This window comes from Macrotis lagotis, chromosome X (assembly GCF_037893015.1).
Source record: "Macrotis lagotis isolate mMagLag1 chromosome X, bilby.v1.9.chrom.fasta, whole genome shotgun sequence".
NCBI classification, from domain to species: Eukaryota; Metazoa; Chordata; class Mammalia; order Peramelemorphia; family Peramelidae; genus Macrotis; species Macrotis lagotis.
Window position 1 is genome coordinate 382,936,878 of NC_133666.1, and position 19,950 is coordinate 382,956,827.

Here is a 19,950-nt window from a genome sequence, read left to right on the forward strand (position 1 = left end):
AGAAAGTGAAATGACTATTTAATTCGATGTGATGTCTCTTTAAAACAAGAATCTTGATAAAGGATACAAAGAAGAAGGACCTACGGATGTCATCGAGATGGAGTTGCCGGAACTGAGTTATATTTATATTATAGGCAAAACTGATACTGGTGAGCTGTGAAAGCAATAAGAAAAAAAATCAATACATGATGCCCTCTTGGTTTACCTGGAAATAAATGGTAAATTTATAGAGAGGTGAATGAAGAATTAGTTCATTCCTATTTGCACTAGCCACAATGGTATACCATCCTAAATTTTAGTGATAAATCGTCTTCTAGCTTAATTATACTTTAATAAAATCTGCCAGAAAGGTATTATATATTGCCATGTTATTCTGAACCCAGTGGTATCTAGTGTTTTATGTTCAGAATAGAAAAAAAATCAGTGTTTTGCTTAGATTTCTAGTTTCCTTCATTTTAAACTCATTTGTCATAAGAACCCTTGACTATAAACTGAATTTACATGCACAAAAATTCCCATTTAAATCTCGATGAAGGATGGAATGAAAAAATAATGTATAGTGAAAATATTTCTCAGTTTCTCTCTACTACTGTACATAAACAACTACCCTACTTATACAAACATTACCTTCTCCCCAATTAAGAAAGTAGTGAATGTTCTTTCATTGGTTATTAAATTCCTCTGCAGAAGGTTCACTGTTCACCTGGCAGTGGTAATCAGAAGCCAAAGATAAGGCATAAATTTAAATAAATTTTTCCTGATTTATTTTAAAAATAAACCTCCTGAAATATTTTTATTTTCCTACTCTATCCAGGGAAAGTTAGGTTAGATTTATCAATGATGAAAATGAATCCCAAACTCCATACCTCCCCTGAAAAATAAATCTATTCTTGTTTATATTTTGTATTTCTCACATAGGCATTCTGATATGTGCATATCACATGTGCATGCTGTCTCCCAACAGAATGTGAACTCCTAGAGAGTAGGACCAATTTGGTTTTGGAATCCTATTACCTCTCACAGTGCTTGGCACAACAATAGGCATACCTGATGATTGAATGGTAAGGTATATCCTTCAATTCTCTTTGTACCAGTTTTAAAGATATAAAATGCTATTGTAGAAATTATGTTTTAAAAGACGGGATTAAAAACCCTTCAGAGTAGGGACTTGTCTATATTTATATCTCTAGTACCTAGAAAAGGACTTGACCTCTAGCACCTCTAGGTGCTAAATAAATGTTTCAAATGAATTAGAAAAGTAAAGGGATCAAATGATGTAAAGGTTTTGAAGGAGAATCTGACTCCTTATGCCTAAGCTATACAAAATATTCTGCTCTTAAGGTTTATAAGCTATATACATGAAATTAAAGAGTCATCATACAATCAACTACAATGAATTTTCCTGCTTTATTTTCTCCATTTTTTCTTCCAAAAAAGTCTGTATTAATCCCTTTTATCTCGGCAGTAGAATTGATTGAAAGAATTTTACTGCAGCATTTCCTTCAAGTGGCCTTGATAGAAATTGTGTATTTCCTTCTACTGATTCTATGCAATTACCAGTAGTATTTCTAAGAAAAGAGGGAGGTTAGGATGTCATTCCACCTGTCTAGCTCAGCTTGACGAAATATCCTTAGAAGGTGGGCTGACCTGAACAATTGTAAGTGTATTGTATTAAAGAAACCTTCTAAGACAGGACCTTTAGGCACTGATGTGTTGAAATCATTTTGAAAAGAGATGGTTAGGAAAATAAGAATAAGGTAGTGAAGTTACAAGTCACTTAGAATCAGATTCATAGAGCTGTAAATGAAAATAAAGGTCTTTCAGATTAGTAGAAGAGAAAAAGAAAGGGGTGGGGAAAAAAAGAAAATAAGATAAGAACATTACTTTTTTCTATTTCTCTCACCCAAACATTTTTTCACTTTGCATCATTGATTTTATGCAGTGGATTGCTAGAAACACTTGCAACTCCATACTACCTGCCATAAGCCTGCTCCTATTTGTTAAGGCTGACAAATCTCTTTACAGACTGGTTGTTTAAAAAAAAATTTTTGACAAAAAGCAATTAAATGACTAATAACTTCTACTGAATCAAAAGGAAATTTAAACTTTGAAATTTTAAGTAATGAAAATCTTTAATGCAATGATACTGAATATTTCGAAGAGAAGAGAATTGAATGTGTAGTCTCATGGACAGTAGAATTGTCCTGAGATTTTACCTTTTGTGTACAGGAAATACCCGACTGTTGCAGTGTTTCTTGTTCTACATATATCCAAACCAACATTAAGCATGACAACACAAAGGGAAAGAGAGCTTCATATCTAAGTTAGAAAAAATAAAAACAACACATATATATAGAAAGCTAATTGGCATACCATGCAAATATCAATTAATTAAAACCACTGATAGCACTTTTAAACGAAAGCAACAGCACTAAGTATTTGTCTTAAGACTGTACTTTATTATTTCCATTTCATATTTATATAGTACTTTATGGTTTTATCTGACTTTGGCAAGATAAGTCAACATACGCATTTTACAAACAGGGAAACTGAGAGAAAGTCATAGTTAACACAAGTGAGAAGGGTTAGGGGTTGAGGGTAGACCATGAGGCTGTACAAAGAGTGAAAGCCTTTGCTCTGCTTCTTACTGAGCTGTGTGATGCTGGGCAATTATTTAATCCCTGTGGGTCTCAGGTTCTTTATCTGTAAAGTAAAGGGACTGGACTATATGACCTCTAGGATACCCTCCAAATCTATATCTATTATGCTATAAATATATTTAAAGGAAAAGGGAAGTTTAAAAAATATATTTTTCCTTTCTTCCACAAATGTTTCCAAAAAAATTAAATGTTATAAACCTCAGAAGATTAAAAACAAACAAGTCTAAGCTTGTTTATGAATATTTAAGTTGGAGAAAATAAACTATAACTATTTGGTGAAATGGGTTTGAGATATCTATTTCTTTAAGGCTCTGCTCAAAACAAGAGTTCTTTTGTAAAAGTATCCCTAATGGGGCAGCTAGGTGGCACAGTGATTAGAGCACTGACCCTCTAGTCAGGGGGACCCGAGTTAAAATTTGAACTCAGACATTTAATAATTGCTAGCACTTTGACCTTGGGCAAGTCACTTAACCCCATTGCCTAAATAAATAAAAAAAACTTTTTTTTTAAAGTATCCCTAACGATGCCCACCCACAGTCATATCATTTCCCCCTCTAACCACTTTTTTACACTTAGTGTATGTACCTCAGTACTTCATATTAATTACCATTTTATTCACAAATTATTTCATATGTATATATATCTTATTTGCCCACTAGGATTATACTTTTGGCAGCATCAGCACTGTGATTCAATTCTCCTCATAGGCCACTATCCAGACATGAGATATATGCATTAGATAGCAAGAATCCTATGGAAGAGGTTGAAGATAAGAAGGATTTGAACCAGTAGAATCCTCTGTCTTATCCTTGGGATGTATGTTTACTTGGGGTAAAGAGGTCAAATACACTCATTTAACAGAACTCAAAGTACTTTGAAAGGCAGACTTTCTTAAAATTGTACAGATCCATAAGGGGTGGGGTTGCATGGGAAACCAGAAACCCTGCCTATTAAAAAACAACAATAGGGAAATACACATTCCTTGAAAGCTTCCAGTTGTTAACACCACATGTTTTGATTTGACTTTATTTTGCTTGCTCTATACCAGAGTACCCACCACCTGCTTAAATCTGAGTTTTATAAATGCATCATATTTCTTTGAATCGCTCTTAGAACTCATCATATTTATAGGTAAATATTTGCATGTTGATTATTGGAAACAAAAAGGCAAGTTCTAAGCAGATGAGGCTAATGATTTTTATACTTTTACAATGAATTCTGAAAATTGTAATTTTTTTTTTTGTTTCAGTAGAAAGATAAATACAGTTTACAAATTGCCTACTGGATTTACTTCCATCATAGGACCACATATTTAGGGATGGAACAGACTTTAGAGAAAGACAAGGCCCAGAGGTTGTGATTTGCTCAGATACACAGGTAGGCAAATCCAAGAACTGGTACTTGAACTGAGACCCTCTGACTCCAGAACCAATGCTCTCTCCTTTGTACAAGGGCTGCCTTCTTAAGTGACAAATACATTGTTAGATAATGTCACTGTTTAAAATTCTGACTATTTTCATATTTATAGCATAGTAACTCATAAAGCATTTTAACATGGGTGAAGCGTTCTTCACAATTCTGTGATGAAGGTAATACAATTATCTTGATTTTACTAGTGGAGAAACCAAAGTTCTCAAAGGTTAAGTAACTTGCCCAAGATCACATAACCATCAGATATGATCCCAGGTCTCCTGAGTCCAAGTCTAGAGTATTTATTTTTGTAAAGGAAATTATCATACAAAGATTCTATATGTGTGTGCATAAAAACACATGTATATACATATACCTATACAATACACCCATGAAAATAACATATCAGATAATATATACATTTATCTGTATATGTATATTATATAAAATACTATACACTTGTACATACATATATAATGTACATATATAGTCACACTTACAGATACAATTATATTAAGAAAATATGCACAATATGGTATTTTATATGTATGTATGTATTTATTTATTTATTTTATATTTTATGTGTTTACTTAACCCTGATACTCTGTAAGAATTATACATATATGTTATTCAAACAGGTACACACTCATATATATGCAAATTCTATATTAGATATAAAGACAAAGATACATATAGATGTATACCCATAAATACACTATATTAGATAACATATACACATACCTATATATCCACACATATTATATATTAGTTAACATATGCATATATATGATATGTACATACATATAAATGTAAAATGTTATGTTGTAGGTACACAATACAATATATACTGATAGAATATATAATACACACATACATGCACAATGCTTGCCTATATTATATAACACACATGTGCAACATGCATTATCTTGTGTATTTACACACACACACACACATATACACACTATATACTCAATAAAACCTCATTTATTTGAATGCCACTAATTTAATTTTTGTGAAATTTAGCCAGATGTCCATTGGAGACATTTTCTATAGTAACTTAAGAATTTGGTAGGTGAATGCATAACAAAAGCAGCAAAAAGATTTCCATAAGAGAACAGAATATTTTTAAGCTCATCTATTTAGGCAGAAAAATTAATATGCTGATTAAAAGAGACTCTTAGTTTTTCATTAATATAAGGAAATGGGACCTCTGGGTGATAACTCTGGATTTAAGATAGTTTTATTCTAAATTATGTGCATGCATATTATAAAACAATGAAACTTTTCATTTAAGCTATTCTATAATTCTAAAAAAAAAAATTCAAACCCGTCTTCTGAGGCAGTCTAAAATGGTTGACACTAAGCCATCTGGTTGGATCTTGCTTTATAAAACAGATTGGATTCTAAAAATTTATATGTAAGCCAAATTTTTGTACAATAAATAATTTAAATTTCATTAAGGAGTATAATTGAAATCGAAACTCTCATTGTAATTAAATATAACTATAGTCAGAAAATAAGTGAAAATTTAAAAATTAGAGAAATAATTTAAAAATCATTTTGGATTATAACTGAAAATGTAATTTCCCTTATATTTAACTATAATTACAGTTGGAAAATGAGTGGAAGTTTAAAAATTAGGTTTAACATTACCATACTGCTCCTGTAAAATACAAACTTTGTAAGGACTGGTTTTCATTCTGGCATGCCCAGCCTGTAGTAAATGCTTAATAAATGCTTGTTGGACTGAAACTGAATCATCTCATTTATTTTAAAATAACAAGTGCCCCACACAGCAAGGGGGCTCAGATGGCAGCTTGAGGAGAAATTCCAGAGTGATCACTGTGGAGTGAGGAGGGATGCTTGTCCATCCTCAGTTCACCTATGCTTTTGAAGTCACTGCAGCCTCCTCTAAATCTATAGATTGTGGTTTAGATGGTTCAAACTGGGAATTTATCAATTCCTCAGGTACTTGGCCAGGACCTTTCCAGACAATCCACTATTTGTTTCCCCAAGTCCATCTGGTTTTTGGCCACCATGTGCTTGGGTATGAAATAATGGCCTACTAGAATGAATAAATGAATGAATGAATGAATGGCTAAAAAAAAGTATTTACTAAGCACCAGGCAGCTAGATGGGACAGTGGATAGAAAGGACTGTAATCAGGAAGATACAATTTCCTGAGTTCAAAACCTGCCTCAGGCACTTACAAGCTAGGTGACCCTGGACAAGTCACTTAATCCTGTTTGCCTCAGTTTCCTCATCTGTCAAATGAGCTGGAGCAGGAAATGGCAAACCACTCTAGTATCACTGTCATGAAAACCACAAGTGGAATCACAAAAAATCAGATACAACTGAATAACAAAAATGTTAGGAATACAAAAAAAGTCTTTGCCCACTAGGAACTTGAATTCTCTATTGGGGGAAACAATACATATTGGGGAATGATGGCAGGGAGACTCATTCTGGTTTGGAGTCATAAAGATAATAAATGGAGGCATAGGGATGACACACTTTCCAGGAGCAAGTACTTCCTGGTGAGAGCATGCTGAGGAACCGAAATAAAATATGACTTGGGCAAACAAGGAAAGTCAAGCATGCAGCATAAGTTAGGAAGATGATATAGCATGTAGACAAGTCTGGTTTTCAAGCTAAGCCTTGATCCTGACATGCAAAATATAGCCAGAATTGGCTTAAGGACTTTTGCCTTAGTCTTGACCTTGTCTCCTCTCTTAAACACCTTAGATAGAAGTATTTACTTTGAACTGAGGCTGTAAATACTCAAGTGATCTAGAGCTGAAACAGAATCACAGACTTGCTAAAAAAAAAAAATTAAGTTTCCCTGTGTCCTAGAAATGTGTTCAGCTTCATAGGGTCTTCTTAACTGGGTACAATCTGGAGATAAGGCAGATAAAAGATCAGATATCATCTAATTGGATCTGTGACAGTTCTTTGCTCTAGTTTAGTCCCATCCAACTTTTTGTGACCCTGTGGACCATAGCACACCAGTACTTTCCATAGAGTTTTCTTGGCAAAGATGCTACAGTGGTTTTCCATTTGCATCTCCAGTTGAATAAGGCAAACAGAGGCTAAGCTATTAGCCCTGAACCACACATCTTGTAAGTGTCTGAGGTCAAATTTGAACTCAGATCTTCCTGACTCCTATGGCTCTATCCCTTGATCCATCTAACTGCCTTAGATAGATCTTAGAGGTCATCTAGTCAGACCCTTTCCTTTAAAAGGAGGATAAAGAAGCTAGGGACTTAAGTTTTGTTCCTTAAGAAAACTGAACCTATCCAGATTTGCTGAAAGGTCACAGTATTCACTATCTGATGTAACTATTTTCATACCCTCAAACTTTCTTCTGAGCATTCCATAGAAAGCTATAATGTATTCATCAGCTCAATATTTTTAAATATCACCATCAAAATGTTTTAGTTTTTGATAACAAACATCTTTTGAGAAGAAAATAAAAGTAAATTCTAGTAAATGTAAATGTTAAATCATTACAGAAAAGGAAATATGCATTATGAAAAATCTGAGCACAAATAAATTTAATATTCTTAAGAATGAAAAAAAGCCTTAAAATCTAACCAAGGAATCAAAAAAGAATTTTAAAAACTTAATTTTGTCATTGTTTCTATTGAAATAAAGGGAACCTATATGGCATTTAATGATTGTAATAATCACATTGGTAGCAATGGCTTCATTTCTAATACCCTTTATAGTTTATTAAGATATCTATTTTTATCTCATTTGAGCTTTATAAGACTCAACTTCCTGAGTTATATGATCTTGAGCAAGTAACTTAATCCTGTTTGCCTCAGTTTCCTCATCTGTCAAATGAGCTGGAGAAGGAAATGGCAAACCATTCTGATATTCCTTTAAGGCAAATAATTGTTTTGGAATGGTTTTTTTGCTTGTTTTTGGTTTGGATCTGTTATGGAACTTTAAAGGTGAGGAAACTGTGTCTCATTGACTTGCCCCAGACAAGTCTGAACAGGAATTCAAACAGAATACAAATCCTTAAAAGTAAAATTCTAGTAAAGTTGAATAGTATATTATGCCACAAGTTCATCACCCCCACCTCCACCCCCATCCCACCTCTACCCTCACCAACAACCAAAACCTAACACTTCAATGTAACTATATTTCTGAATTTATAATTGTTTAAATACTGATAAAGAAATTTTTTTTAAAAAAACTGAAAACATGATCTAACAAGTAAAGTAGATACCCTGTGCTCAGCAGCAGATATGTTGACATCAAGGAGAGAAGTATACTAAGTAATCGCTGAAAGACAATTGTAGGACTCAGTAATGGTACAACCAAGGAAGAGGCTGGAGAAAAAAAAAACAAAGCTTATATGTCACTGACAGGAAGACATGGGAAATATCTTCAGTAAATGCAAAGAACAATTTGGAATAATTACAGACAAGTGTTATGCATAAAAGATTTAGTCTGCCTTAGTCATTTTTATGAAGAAATGTTTTTAACTTGTTTTTTTTTTTCCCCTAACAGACAACAGATCAACCTCTCTCTGATTCGTGATCTCATCATTTTGGGCACAACAATGCAGCTCAGCACTCAGCCTCATTTTGAGGAGCTTTGAGAAAATCCTCTGTAGGAGATACAGCCAACTGTTGGCCCGGACACGTCTAAACACTATAAGTGTGGTTATTCTAAACAACCTGTAGTTCAGGAGCCAGTCATTTTCTTACAAGTTGTGTTCTCCTCAGCTCACTGGTTGTTGCTGGGGTACTGGGATACTCCTTGGTCCCCATGGTCCCCCACCTCCATCACTCAGTAGCATCTCTTCATTTGAAGTTCATGCTACTCAATCAAAATCTTGGTAGCTGTTGTGTTATAGACCCCTGGTTACTGTCATTCTTTCCTCAATGAGTTTTACACACACTTACAATTTTTCTCTCCTTCACAACTCCAGCCCTCTCTAGGGGACTCCAATATACTTATTGATTCTCCCTCAATACTCCAAGCACTCATTTCCTCAGCCTGCTCACCTCACACGAGCAAATCACCCTACTCTCACTGCTGAGATTATTTTCTACTGTTCTACTGCAAACATAGCTTATATGTCATTTTTCCTGTCCATAAATGCTTTTTGACTGACCGAATCTTAAGTGATATTCTACCTCCTCTGTCTGAGGTAGGAAAAGAATAAAGAGATGTACATAGGACATCCCTTTGTTAGTTAGACAGCTAGGTGGTGATGTGGACAGAATGCAGTACTTGAAGTTAGAATAAACTTGAATCCTGTCTTACTCACTTATTAGCTATGTGATCATGGACAATTCCTTAAGCACTGCTTGCCTCAGTTTCCTCATCTGTAAAAGGACTTTAATAATAGCACCTACCTCTCAGGGTTGCTGTGAGGAAAAAATGCATTAACATATATGAAAAGTATTTTGTAACTTTAAAGTAATAAGTAAATACTATTTTTTTTTTTTGCTGCTCTTCCTTTGTTATCTGATCCTCTACCTCATTCTAAAATCTTCCAGTCCTATGGGATAGATCAGGAATTCAGCATGGAAGAACAAGAAGACTGGTCAAGATCTTGTCACTACCTCATTATTAGGGAAGAAGGGTACCTTACTTGGATCATCAAACCCTTTCCTCATGCTGGGCCTGGGAATCATTTCATTGAAGATTGAGCTGAACCCCTTGCATCCTGCTCCCTTCAGGGAACTATCTTTAATTTTGTCCTTTAGATGAGAGTAATATGATTTAGCTTTGTCCTCTCTTCTCTGGCTTTCTCTCTGTTAACCTCCTCCTCCCTCAACCAATTGTTTAAAGGCTTGCCCTTACGGGAAGTGAAATGCATCCATACTGAAAAGGTTATTGCTTTTAGAATTATTTACTATATTTCTTCTTTAGATATAAACCTCTAAATATTCCCCAAAGCAGCTGCATTGATCTAAGAATTAAAGGTATCCATTATTTAGTATGTTGAGCATATTTAAGTTTAAGACATATCTCACCATAACAACATTAACTTTAAAACAGTCATTTCTCATACTACTTGGCAGATGAAATAGAAATTATCAAGTAGGTCCAATATCTTCGAATTTGGACAAACTAGAATTTATATATCAGTTAAAAAGTAATTTTGAGTCTTGATTGGCTATCTTGCATTTAATAGTCTATGTTTTTGATTACTTTGTTTGATATGATTGGCCAGAAGTTGCTTTCCTCTTTAATAAAGCAGAAATGTTAATAGTATTAAAATAAGATATATGTAAAATACTTTCTAAATCTTGAAGTGTTAAATATCAGTTATAATTAAGCCAAGTTAGGAAATGCCTCACTGGAAGTCATCAAGCAATGACAAGATAACTACTTGTCAAGGATGATGTAGAAGGGATTATTGCTTAGGAAAAGGTGGAAAATGGAGATCCCACTAAGTTTTTGCTCAACTTTTAAGATTCTGAAACTTAACTAAAGAGTTATATTAGTTTTTTCTTACAGGGTGAAAAAAAATACTAAACAACTTTTTGGAAGCATGAGGTAACAGTCAAAGGCATTCTTTTTTTATCTCATTAAATATATTTTCTTGGCCACTAAACTGTAAAAAATGTATTGAATTTTTCTCAGTTTACCTGATGAATATTTTATTATTGAATAAATAAAATTAAATCTCTGCTCTCTATAGTTAAATCTATGGGAGGGGAGATCCCATTTTAAATAATTTATGTTATTGTGAAACATACTTTTGCAAACCAATTTTTATAACACATTTTACAGCATGAATTTTTTGACTCAGTGATATTAATACAAACTGTAAAACAAATTGGATGAAGGGACACAATCCCTCTGATATAACTACAATGAATCCTCATCACTCTAATGTTATCAGTAAAACAAACATGGGGGCAATTATTCTGGGTGGCAGCACAGGGTGTAACATGAAGGTGCAAAGACTTAAATGTACCTGAAGGAAATACTACCCAAGGGCAAGGATTGGAAGAAGATAATAATTAGAGATAGGGCATAAAAGGAACATCGGCAATAGTAAGGTGTTGATGGTTAAGAATCAAGAAGTTATTAAGTCAAAAGGCTTTTATTAGATACCTATGTACCAGGTATTATTATAAGCAGTGGTAATACAAAAAAAAAGGGTAAAAAACCAGCCCCTGATCTCAAAGACTTGCAGCCTAACGAAAAAGAAGAGTGTTCCAATGAGATGCTACTGAGGTGAAAAATGAAATGCATCAATTGGTTGCACTGTACACAAGTGAAAGTGATTTTAGGTTCAATTTAAAAATAAAGTTTTTGATAATTGGGATTTCTCAAGTCCTAGCTTACATGGTACCATCTGGGTATCTCCTTAACAGTTCCAGACTTAGAGAGTGACACAAGTCCTATGATGATATAGATGGGGCTAGGATTTGGTCTGCTCAGAAATGAGGACATGCTACAGTGAAAACTGGAACTGAATTAAGACTGAGTTTCACAGCAAGTGTTGTCCTCTGAAAACAGGTAAGAACAATAAACTATGAATATGCTTATTGGATGCTTTCCTTTCCCTAGAATTAAGAAACCTAATGGAGGAGGTCATAAATTATATTAATAAAAATTTGCTAGTCTAAGAAAGGATGCAGTACACATACTAAATGGTATTTTTTCAATCACTTTGGCTTCAACTTTTTTATATTTAAAGTTTTTAAAGTAAAAATGTCAAAATTAATATGACTCATGTCTATAAAAAGTATGTTAACTTCCTACCTAATGGCCACAAAGCTCACATTTTATTACAAATTTTCCTGCATCTACTGAGATGATTGTACACTTTTATCATTAATATGATTAAATCTACAATTTTTCCAATATAAAATGAACCCTACCTTCCTAGTATAACTTCAATGTGATTATATTGTATAATCTCTGTGATATGTTGTTTTAGTCTCAGTGTTAATATACTAAAAATAATTTTTCTATCTATGTCTGTTAGGGACATTGATTTATAGTTTTATTTTACCATTTTGAATCTTCCTAGTTTCTGTATCAAGAGGATATTAATGTCACAGAAGGAATTTGGTAGAATCCTTTCTTTAACTATTTTCACAAACAATTTACATAATACTGAAATTATCTTTGGAATATTTTATAGAATTCACTTGTGAATCCATCCATTCCTGGAGATGTTTCATTAGGTGTTCATTTATGTCTTATTTCATTTCTTCCTCTGAAATTAAGTTGATTAAATGCTCTATTTCTTGTTCTGTTAATTTGAATATTTTATATTTTTTGCAAATATTCACTTGTTCATTTAAGTTGTTGGTTTTATTGGCATCTAGCTGGACAAACTAGTTTCTAATAATACACTTTGTTTTTCGATTTGTTGTGTATTTTCTTTTTTGATATTGGTAATTCTTTTTTAATCAAATTAGCTAACAGTTTATATATTTCACTGGTTTTTCTTGAAAAATGAGTTCCTAGTTTTATTAATTCAGTTATTTCTTTGTTTTTAATTTTCTTACTTTATTTAACTTTCACTATTTCTATTTTGGTGTTTAATGGAGTCTTAAAATTTATTGTCTTTCAAGTAATTTTAATTTCATTTTCATTGCATAGATTGTCTTTGGCTAATAAAATCATTTAGAAATTAAAGATAAAATTCCCCAAGAACTGCTTTGGCTGCCTAGCTAAAAAGGTTGTATCACTGTTGTCATTAACTTAATGAAATATTCACTTGTTACTTTAATTTTATTTTTGACCCATCAATTCTTTAGTATTAAGTTATTTAGCCTCCAGTTTGAATTTTAATACTTTTTAGGAGTCTTTTAATTAATATAATTTTATTGAATTCAAAATGTGCATAATTTCTTTGCTTTTCTGCATGTTTTTGATGTTTTTATGTCCCAATATAAGATCAACTTTTTGTTAAGGTGCCATGTATAGCTGAGATATAGCTATATTCTTTTTTTCTCATTTTGATAACTGCCAGGTCTATCACATCTATTTTTCTAAATTTCATTCAAGTTAACTTCTTTACTTTTTTCTTTTTGGTTAGATCTATTTAAAGCTTCCCCGTTTTTATAGTTTTGTTATCTAGTTTTCCTTACACTCATTTAGTATTTCTTTTAAGTATTTACAAGCTATGACATTAGATACAAATATGTTAAATAATAAAATAAAATCACTGTATATTTCCTTTTGACAAATGTAATTTCTGCTTTACCTCTGTTAATTAAGTCTATTTTTTGCTACTATCTTATCTGAAAACATAATTTTTATTGCTTTTTTTGTTCAGTTATGCATCACAGATTTTCTTCTAACTCTTTACTATAACTCTGGATGAGTCCTTGTTTCAAGTGTATTTCTTGATACACTTGAATATAACAAACCTGAATTAACATACTTAAATATAAGACACATAAAAAAACATTGTAGGACTTTGCTTTCTAATCGATTATGATAACTAGACTTTTTGCTCTTTGGGTGAATTTATTCCATTAACACTCACAGTTCTATCTCTGTATTTTAAATGATTACTTTCCCCTTTTCCCCATTTACAGTATGACTAAAGTATTTTACTTTCATGTCAACAAGAAATAGCTAACTTAATTTTGTGTCTTATTTCTTATGGTAAGGAGGACTGAGAAAATATAGCTTCAGATGAAAATCAACCACAACAACTATACAGAATCCAGTCTTTTAGGGGATAACACTGTATATTTTAACAGATGCTTAAAACAATTCATTGCCATCAGACTAGAAATATTTGCTGAACCAATTCTCAACAACATATGCAGACTCATAGGAGTTTTGATGTTTTTCTGGGAAAAAAACTACAGTTGCTGGTAATATAAATCCTCAGTACTATGTAATTTCTTTTTCTTTCAGTATCTGAATAATAAAAGATAATGACAAATAAATAGCACCAAAACAAAGGGGAATATAAACAGGCCTATTTCCCTGAAAGTCATCTTAATTTATTTGAAATATATCTTACCCAGTATTGTCCAGCTAATAATTTGGTTAATTTGGGGCAGACCTTGTTTCTGAAGAAGACTACTGTGAGTACTGTTCACAATATATGTGGAAGTAAGTACACCTACCATCTGGAAACAAAGAAAGAAAAAAGGAAAAAAATCAAAAGGATCAATTAATCTTGTGTCTAGTAAAAAATAAACAATCCATTAAAATTATTTAACCTATTACTTTATAGTTACATAGGTGATTTTCATAAATCAATTAAATAAAAAATAACAAATTAAAATGATGAGCAAGAATTTATTTTTAACTAATATATAAAAGATAGTTGCTATTGAGTATCTTTTATATCCGTATTACTCTGTGTACATATAAAGTTAGTATAATTTTTAAAGCTTTCTAATAATTTTTTCTCATGAAATATTAGTTCTTAATACTTATGCTAAAGAAACAATCTTCTTTGTCTTTTATTAGCTTGTACTCCACAAAATTTAATATTAGAAGCATTCTTCTATCCATTTCTACTAAAAATGCAATTATAATCCCATTGTACTATAATCCTATAGTACTTTGACCCACCATGTACTCAGGTAGCTCAGAAAGTTAACTGACAATATAAATGTGGTTATTACTTAAGAACGTTCCATCTTCATGTTATTCATAAAGATTATATATATTACATGATTCTGTATTTTTCTCTTCCATATATTTACAAATATACACATTCTATATTTTACATACAATTTAAAAACTGATTAAATACCTATACAGAAGTCATGACAACTGTGTGTAACACATAAAAAGGAGGTGTTTTATGCAGGTACAAAAGCTAGATGACTGCTTTATGGCTATGATGTAAAACTCCTTTATGAGAAGGACTATTTTATTTTTGTCTTTGCATATTCCACAACTAAGACAGAGTATTTACTATTTATTGAAATAAACTAAACAAATAGAATTAAGCAAAATAATTCTGTTGTCTATTTTCTCCAGGATTTTCGTGCAATGTCATCTATGAATCTTTTTTTCCTCTTTTTTAAAAAAAAAATTTCTTCTTTGATTATAGTTAAATTGTACAGAACCAAAGTTTAATTCAATTCAAGCAACCTTTTTTTGTTGTTGTTGTTTGTTTTTGCAAGGTAATGGGGTTAAGCCCAAAGTCATACACTTAGGCATTTAAACATTAAGTGTCTAAGGGCAGATTTGAACTCAGGGTCCTCCTGACTCCAGGGCCAGTGTTCTATCCACTGTGCCACCTAGCGGCAGCTACCACCACCACCACCACCAACAACAACAACCTTTTTTAAAAAGTCTATTATATGCAAGATATTTTGCTAGGCACTACAAGTACAAAGATAAAAACCAAGACCAATGTGAACACAAATTAATACAAAATACAGATGCATTTCAAGAGGGGGAAGATAACAATAATTTGGGAGTTAGGTGAAGGAATCAGGATAGGAATAGTGTAGAAATCAGAAGGAATAGTATAGAAAGTGGTACCCAAGCTAGACTGAGAGAACTGGGGACTTTTCAAAGTGGAGTTAAAAGAAGGAGAGCAATCTAGATAGGAAAACAACTATAAAAAACATGGAGCTTAGGATATAGCTGGTTATGTATGGGGATCAATTAGTAGGACAATATGACTGTAACATGAAATAAACCTGGATAGATCACTGGGAATCACTTTACATCATGTCAGACTGAGGATTTCATAATTTAGTCTAGAAGCAAGAGAGCACAGTGAAGGTTTTGGAATATGAGAAGAGTATATGTGACAGTAACTAATATATGGTTAAGAATATCAACATGGAAACAAAAATGAAGTATTATACAGGTGCAAGATACATTGTGATAGACAAATCAAGGTAAAGATTAGATAAGGGAAGCTAAGTATAGGAGGACCTGGAGATGGCTCCAAGGTTTAGAGCATGGAAAGCTGGGTTAAAATCTCTAAGACAGAGAAGAAACAGATAATGGAGGAATAGAATTCACATTTACCATATGGTATTTTTAAGGTTTGTAAAAATATTATAATTCAGGAAGAGTAGGGGTTTTGGGGGGGGCTGAGATGGATAGAATGATAAATAAATAAATGTGTTAGACAAATGGTATGTGAGAGGATAGCAAGATTTCTATGGGGAAAACAAACAAACAAACATCAATGATTAAGCTGGAAAGGCAAAACTGAATCACCAGATAGTAGGAGGGGAGAGATAGAGATTAAAGTTATCCTACTTGGCCCCAAGACAAATAAAGCCCACACCACTACTCATATCTTATATAATTTCCTAGGGGAAAAAAATTTGATTCCTTATTTTTGCCCTTTTCCATTCAGTTCTTTTTGGTCCTCCTCACTGTCTTTTTCAAACATGTGGTCTTCCTTTTTAAATAAGAATAACAGATTATGTTTGTCAGAGGAGAAAGGAAAATCCATATGGCAAGCTCTATAGAGTAGGGACTGGAGAAGTAAGAGCCTGAACACATGAAGAGTAATTAGAAAGTTAAAATGTAGGCTAGTGTAGGTGAGGGTCAAAATTTGAATATAGGCGAACAAAGAACAACAACGTGAATAGAGAGAAGGGGATTGATATCAGAAATATTATTTCATGCTTCACTTCCTTATATAAAGCTTTTCATATTTTCTTATATGGTTAATATTGAACATTTTCAGCAATATAATATTTCAATACATTAAAATACTTTATCGAAGTATTCTATTTGTTGATCATACAGATTGTTTTTATTCTTGCTAATACAGATACACACACACACACACACACACATATAAAGCAATTTTAAATCTTTTTTTTGGGCAGAGATTTTCTCTATCTCTTCCCCCACTTCATGATGTTGTCAAGATAGATTCCTAGAAATGGAATTTCTGGGCTAAAATATATGATAAATTCTGTGACTCAAATAATGCTGTACTGCTTTCCAAAATATTTATATTAGACTAGAATCCCACAAAGGATTAGTCCTTACTTCTCCACAACTTCAGCAACAATCAAACTTTATAATTATACAAGGTGTCCCTAAAGTATTACTGTAATTCTTAATGAAGTTTTAAACTATTATGTATATATATAAATGCATACCTAAACTATTATATGTATTATACCTATATATAAGCTATTATGCATATGTATGTATAAAGATGTATAATATCTTAAAACAGCAATAATTCTAGGTCTGTATCAAAGAGATCATGTAAAAGGGAAATGAACTCACATGTACAAAAATATTCACAGCAGCTCTTTTTGTGGTGGCACAGAACTGGAAACTGAGCAAAGAAATTGCCCATCAACTGGGGAATGGCTGAAAAAGTTTTGGTATATGAATATAATGGAATGCTATTGACCCATAGGAAATGTTGAACAGGTAGATTTCAGAAAAACCTGAAAAGACTTATATGAGTTGATGAATGAAGGGAGAAAAAGCAGGAGTACATTGTACATGATAACAACACTGTGTAATGATCAGCTATGATAGACTTGGCTTTTCTTGGCACTCAGATCAATATAATTCTAAAAGACCTATGAATGGACAATGCCATTCAAATCCAGAGAAAGAACTATCAATTCTAAATGAAGATCAAAGCATACTATTTTCACTTAAATTTTTTTTCTTGCTTGTTATTTTCCCCTCTTGTTCTGATTCTTCTTTCACAAAATGACTAATGTTTGATATAACCTACATCAGATTGCTGTCTTGGGGAGAAGGGAGGGAAGAGAGGGACAAAGAAAAATTTAGAACTAAAAATCTTACAAAAATGATTGATGAGAATTATCCTTTCATGCAATTGAAAAAATACTATTAAGACAAAAAAAAGAAGATTTTGGTAATATTCTATTTTTGCTACCAGAGTGGGTATAAAATAATTTAATAATGTTGAGTTGGGTTTAATTTCTATCTTATTTACAGAATTTGAGAATCTTTTAGTTCAATACAATTCAACAAATATTTATTAAGAATCTATTTTGTTTGAGACACTTTGGTAAGTGCTGGGGATAAATTTAGGAGGACATTCCTTGCCTCATGGGGCTTACAATCTAAAGGGGAAAGACAACACACACAAAAATGAAGTAGGGCAAGGACAGTAGGAAGTAATCCAAGGCTGGGGCAGAGTTGCAGTTGCAAAGTTCAGTGAACTACAAAGTCCAGGTTCTGACCTCTAAGCAGATGTAGTTTAGTGCACTAGTCCCAGTTATTAACAGTATGTATTTCTTTCTACCTAAAAGTGTTTTCTTGTGTCCCTTGACTATTGCTCAATGGGAGACAGCATATTAATTTTTTACAGAAAATGGAAGATTTTTATTTCATACATTTACTTCAACTATTACCCATCTCCAATCTCTTTCTTCTTTTTTAAAGGAATTAATTTTTTTTGCTTCACAAAATCCTTTCATTTTTGCATAATCAAATCCAAATTTAGTTATGGGTAAACAAGCAAAAGTAGAAGAATTTAGTTCTACCTTTTAAAGGAATATTACTTCAGAAACAGATCAATGAAACCTTTGAAGAATTATTTGAGTTTCAGAAAAATGTGAAGAAACAGACTTTACATGCCATTTTTCAGTAAATAATATAAGAAAATCACTGGGAATGAAGGCCCTTTATGAATTTATTGATAAAATTTCTAGGATGATGACATAGAGTAACCCAAAGTTTACCTCATCCAGAAATATTTTTGACAAGTTTGGAGTTTGGTCATCAGATATACCTCTTGCAAATAGAAAAGTAGAAATAATTCAAGATTCTCATTGATTTCATGAAAAAACAGAAGAGATTTGTATGCAATCTACTCAAACAGAAGAGAAATCTCTCTATGTTGGTAAATAATTTAGCCTGAAGAACTGAATATATACCATCATGAGGAAATACAATTCTTCAATGGTATCACACAATTTAATTATTTCCTATAGTCATTGACATGCAACTTTGCCAAGAGAAGAAGTAATCAAGATTTGAAGACAAGTAATGAACAACAGATGAACCAGTTGTTTATATGTAGTAAATGGTGATATAGTTTCTAAGTCACATCAAGTTATAAGGGTCATTGAAAATGTAAAGGTTAGGAATTTGAGGGAATTAGTCCTTGAAAATGAGAGAAAGAATTAAAGAGCCATAGAGAAGTAGATTTGGAGTCAGGAAGACCTGAATTGAAATGGAATCTCATGTGACCCTAACCAAGTCACAACTTCTGATTGCCTCAGTTTCCAAATGTAGTATCAAGTCATGGGGATAATGATAGCACCTAAGCCCAAGAATTGTTGTATGAATCAAATGAAATAATATATGTAGAGTGCTTAGAATAGTATGTTCTTAACAAATGTCTGTTACCTTATCCTTACTCCTCACCTCCAGATAATCCAGTGGACTAAATGTAAGGGGAAAATTATTTATTGAAATTGGGCACCACAAGTGACATGATAAAGTGAGGAATAAAGAAGAGAAGATAATTATTAAATCATTCTCCTATATAAATCCCATGGAATAAAACAATTTAAGTAAATATAGAATCTGGAATCTGCCTTTGGTAATTTTGTGCTTGATTGTGGGTTTTTTTTTGGGGGGGGTAGGAATCAGTTATTAGGATTCAATTGTTAAGAGAGAAGCTTTAGTTCTTTTCTGTTGTGATGATGGTAGGGGGGTAGGGGTGGGAGGCAGACTGGGCTGTTAAAAAAAAACCAAACAGGTAGCATAACATACCCTGAGCTGCCAAAAACAGGAAAAATACATTAACAAGATCTAATGAAAGGGGGAAAAAAATCTTAACAAATATAATACTGACTGTTAATCGACAGAATTCACTACTTCTTGTTTCAAAAACTGGTTAGCAAACAAAATCCAATCATTTGTTTCTTACAAGAAATATATTTAAAATATAGGTTCTTGTTATCTTATTATGCAATTTTACTATCTC

General features: G+C 32.5%; 1 protein-coding gene across 7 annotated transcripts in view; it reads right to left on the bottom strand.

Moving 5' to 3' along the window:
- PIGN (phosphatidylinositol glycan anchor biosynthesis class N) overlaps nucleotides 1-19,950 on the bottom strand; it is a 214,839-nt gene that overhangs the window by 29,092 nt on the left and 165,797 nt on the right. For all 7 annotated transcript variants that reach the window (XR_012472589.1, XM_074207367.1, XM_074207368.1 and 4 more), the window contains 4 exons: nucleotides 14,044-14,152; nucleotides 8,308-8,410; nucleotides 2,217-2,319; nucleotides 68-154 (listed from right to left, as the gene is read on the bottom strand). Coding sequence is in view for 6 of the 7 variants with exons in the window: in XM_074207367.1 (XP_074063468.1) it covers nucleotides 68-154; nucleotides 2,217-2,319; nucleotides 8,308-8,410; nucleotides 14,044-14,152 (402 nt within the window). In the remaining variant the exon portion in view is untranslated. The remainder of the gene's footprint in view (nucleotides 1-67; nucleotides 155-2,216; nucleotides 2,320-8,307; nucleotides 8,411-14,043; nucleotides 14,153-19,950) is intronic.